At 43.5% G+C, this 3,384-nt stretch overlaps 1 protein-coding gene across 1 annotated transcript in view; it reads right to left on the minus strand.

Annotated features, from left to right (window-relative positions):
* The window catches only part of LOC114614411 (transmembrane protein 184C-like), a 9,419-nt gene extending 6,252 nt beyond the window's left edge, over positions 1–3,167 (minus strand). Inside the window, exons 1-2 of the mRNA XM_028760037.1 lie at positions 2,421–3,167; positions 564–638 (exon numbers count right to left, since the gene is read on the minus strand). Coding sequence (XP_028615870.1) covers positions 564–638; positions 2,421–2,542 — 197 coding nt within the window. The 5' untranslated portion in view covers positions 2,543–3,167. The remainder of the gene's footprint in view (positions 1–563; positions 639–2,420) is intronic.
* Positions 3,168–3,384: the final 217 nt, after the last annotated feature.

A 3,384-nucleotide genomic window follows, 5' to 3' on the forward strand; every position in this document is an offset into this window, starting at 1 on the left:
TCTCTCTCTCTCTCTCTCTCTCTCTCTCTCTCTCTCTCTCTCTCTCTTTTGGTTTTTCAAGACAGGGTTTCTCTGTGTAGCCCTGGCTGTCCTGGAACTCACCCTGTAGACCAGGCTGGCCTTGAACTCAGAAATCTACCTGCCTCTGCCTCCCAAGTGCTGCGATCAAAGATGTACGCCACCACTGCCCGGCCAACATGCTCTCAATGGGTATGAATCTTATAATTTTTTGCACTGTTCACTATAATGGAATCCAGCTCTTAAACACGTGGTTTTATAGCAGACCAGACTTTCACTGTTAATCAACTCTTTTTCTACTTGTTTTTCCCATATAAGAGCATAGGTTCTTAAAGACACAGCCCAGACCAGCCTTATACTCTCAATTCTCCTGCCTCTACCTTCGAAGTGCTACGATTATTTGCCATGAACTTGGTTTCTGTGGTGCTGGGGATTAAATACAGGGCTTTGTGCATACAAGGCAAACACTATTAATTGAGCCATATCCCCAGGCATCTAGTATGAAGACAAAAAAGAAAAAAACAGTAAAGGCAAGTCCTACTTACAATGCAGTGGCAGTGGTGATGAGCCGTACCACGGTGTACTGCAGCACTCCTAGCTTGCACCTAAAGAGCAGCATTCTGCAAAGGCAAGAGAACACGGTAGCTTAGCTACTCCTTGGCAGCAGGGTACTAATCCCTGTGACAAGTGACATCAACTGTATTGAATTCTGCCAACTTTATTCTAAAAGGTAGGAGGGTAAGAAGACGATGGCAACAAGGGAGCCTGAAGCCCATTTGAAATTATTTAATAACTTTGTCTCTGAAAGACACCCCCTCCCCCAGCTCCACTACAGTGCAACAGAACAAGATGGAAGGCATTGGGCCCTTAGTCTTTTCTTGCCTCCTACTCCTGCCAGGATCACCTCAAATCAACAGGCCCAAGTGATCCAAATTTGTGAGCCAAATACAGCCGATCATGGCAGGAACTCTGCCAGTGACAGAAGCTGCCTAACAAAGCTGCGGGAGCAAAACTGAGGCACCACTCAGCTGTGTCAACCGTGCACTCGTGCGTGTGCACTTACGTGTGCGATGCAGTTTCCTTGTGAATGGGTTTACAGAAAGTTAACAGGACAAGGGAGGCCACGCTGCGTGTGGACGGCACTATTCAGCTCTCTCTGCTTGACAGCAGATGTGCTGCTAGGTGCCTTTCTCACCATGATGAGTGCACCCTTCAACTGTGAACCAATACTAACCCTGGGATTCTTAAGTGGCTTCTGGCAGTTTTTGTCACAGCAGTGAGGTGAGTAACTCAAGTTCTTTGTGTAGAACATACAATCTTAACCTTTTACTTTAAGAACTGTGTTTTAAAAACTTTTAGTGGCCCACACTTTTAATCCCAGCACTCAGGAGGAAAAGTAGGTGGATCACTGGGAGTTGGAAGCTAGCCTGGTCTACAGAGTGACTCCAGGACAGCCAATGTTACACTGCCTCAAAAATACAAAAAGAAAAACCAACCAACCAACCAACCAACCAACCAACCAACCAACCAAAAAAACCCACTTTTTAAAAAGAAACATTTTTAAAAGATTTATTTATTTTATTTATATGAGTATATTGTAGCTGTCAGACACACTAGAAGAGGGCATCAGATCCCATAATAGATGGTTGTGAGCCACCATGTGGTTGCTGGGAGTTGAACTCAGGATCTCTGGAAGAGCAGCCAGTGAATGCTCTTAACCACTGAGCTATCTCCCAGACCCACTTTTTTTTTTTTTAAAGGCTTATTTAATTTGTGTATGAATGCTCTGCCCGCATGTGTGTGTGTCTGTGTGTGCATTCCAGACGTGTGCCCATTGGGTTCCCTGGAACTGGGGTTACGGATGGCTGGAATGGCTAAGGGTCACTACTCAGGTGCTGGTTACCTAACCTGGGTCCTTGCAAAAGCAACAAGTGCTCTTAAACCCAGAGCCATCCCTCCAGCCTTTTAGTAAGTGACACAGGCTTACTCACCTTCCTTTACTGTCACACAGGAATAGAACACAGCTTTTAATTGCTTTTGTTTCCTGTCATATATTGTCTTCCCACCTAATCAACTTCATTTAAGTAGCTAGCAGTGGATCACATACAAGAGCTGTAGGTGCCAATTCCCGAGTATAAAAAAAGATGATAAATAAATATCTTCTAAGGGTTTCTTCTGCATATACTGATAAACATTTCATTGAGTGAGCAGTGTAAAAATAAAAACAAAAAACCCTCCTAACACGTGCATTATAAAAAGGTATTTTGTTATCTCTCAAACTGTGCTACATGCTAAACAGGGTAAGGGCTCTGCCTGTTGTTTGTGCCCTGCTCGCAGCAGTGTGGAGCAGAGAGCCGACTGATATTTAACAACCCTGCTTCTGTAAAGCCAACCATACTTACTCTCCCATAGCCCATGGTGGACAGCAGCATAAGGGAGGAAGGTGGTTTTGCTGATCTTTAGCTTCTAGGTGTAGCATCAAGTTGGGAAATCGGATTGTCAAATAGTTGGTAAGGAATATCATAAAGTTATAGATGACATACGCTTCGTAACACTCCCTGCAGGTATCCACGTATATTGCAATTTTGGGGAATTTCAAAGCCAGCCACTATGGAGAAGCAAGGATGTTAAAGAAGAGCAGTAGCCAAAATAGTATTTCCACTCAGTTCCACTCACAGACAACCATAAAATCGGGGTCTTGTCGTATGCTAGCAGTAAATTCTAAAGTAACACAGAAGAACTCATCTGGGGAGGAGGGCAGGAATACTGAGGACTAAACAACGCAAGGCTGCATTCCATTACTGAGCTACAGCCCAGGTCCTGCAAACATGCTTTAAAGTCCAATAAAGCATCTTTGATACAGTTAAACAAAAACATAAGCGTTTGGGGTAAATAATGAATGTAAAATGGAAAGTTAGTTGAGTTCTCAGAAATAATTTGAAATTGAGAAAAAGTATCATCACAGTAAATGCCACGGAAGACATTTATTTTTTTTTTCCTTTTTGGTGTTGTTTTGAAACAGGGTCTATGTACCATCGTTCTGAAACTCACAATATAGACCAGACTGGCCTCCAACTCAGAGTTCTCTGAGTGCTGGGCTTAAAGGCACGCACCACCACGTCTGGATGAAGACATTGTGTGCATATCTAACTGCCACAGTACTTGTACCTACTACGGAAAGTTTCCCAACCGCCTTCTCTTCTTCCTCCTCTTCCTCTTCTTTTGGTACAAATAAAAGAGTTAACTAAAAAGTGTGATAGCGAACTATCAGCATCCTTATCAGAACTGCAAGTATGGGTTCAGTCAACCCAGGAGCAGAAATATTCAAAACAACCCCCAACCCCATATAGACCAGACTGGCCTTGA

The sequence above is a fragment of the Grammomys surdaster genome, unplaced genomic scaffold (assembly GCF_004785775.1).
Source record: "Grammomys surdaster isolate TR1022 unplaced genomic scaffold, NIH_TR_1.0 126354, whole genome shotgun sequence".
NCBI classification, from domain to species: Eukaryota; Metazoa; Chordata; class Mammalia; order Rodentia; family Muridae; genus Grammomys; species Grammomys surdaster.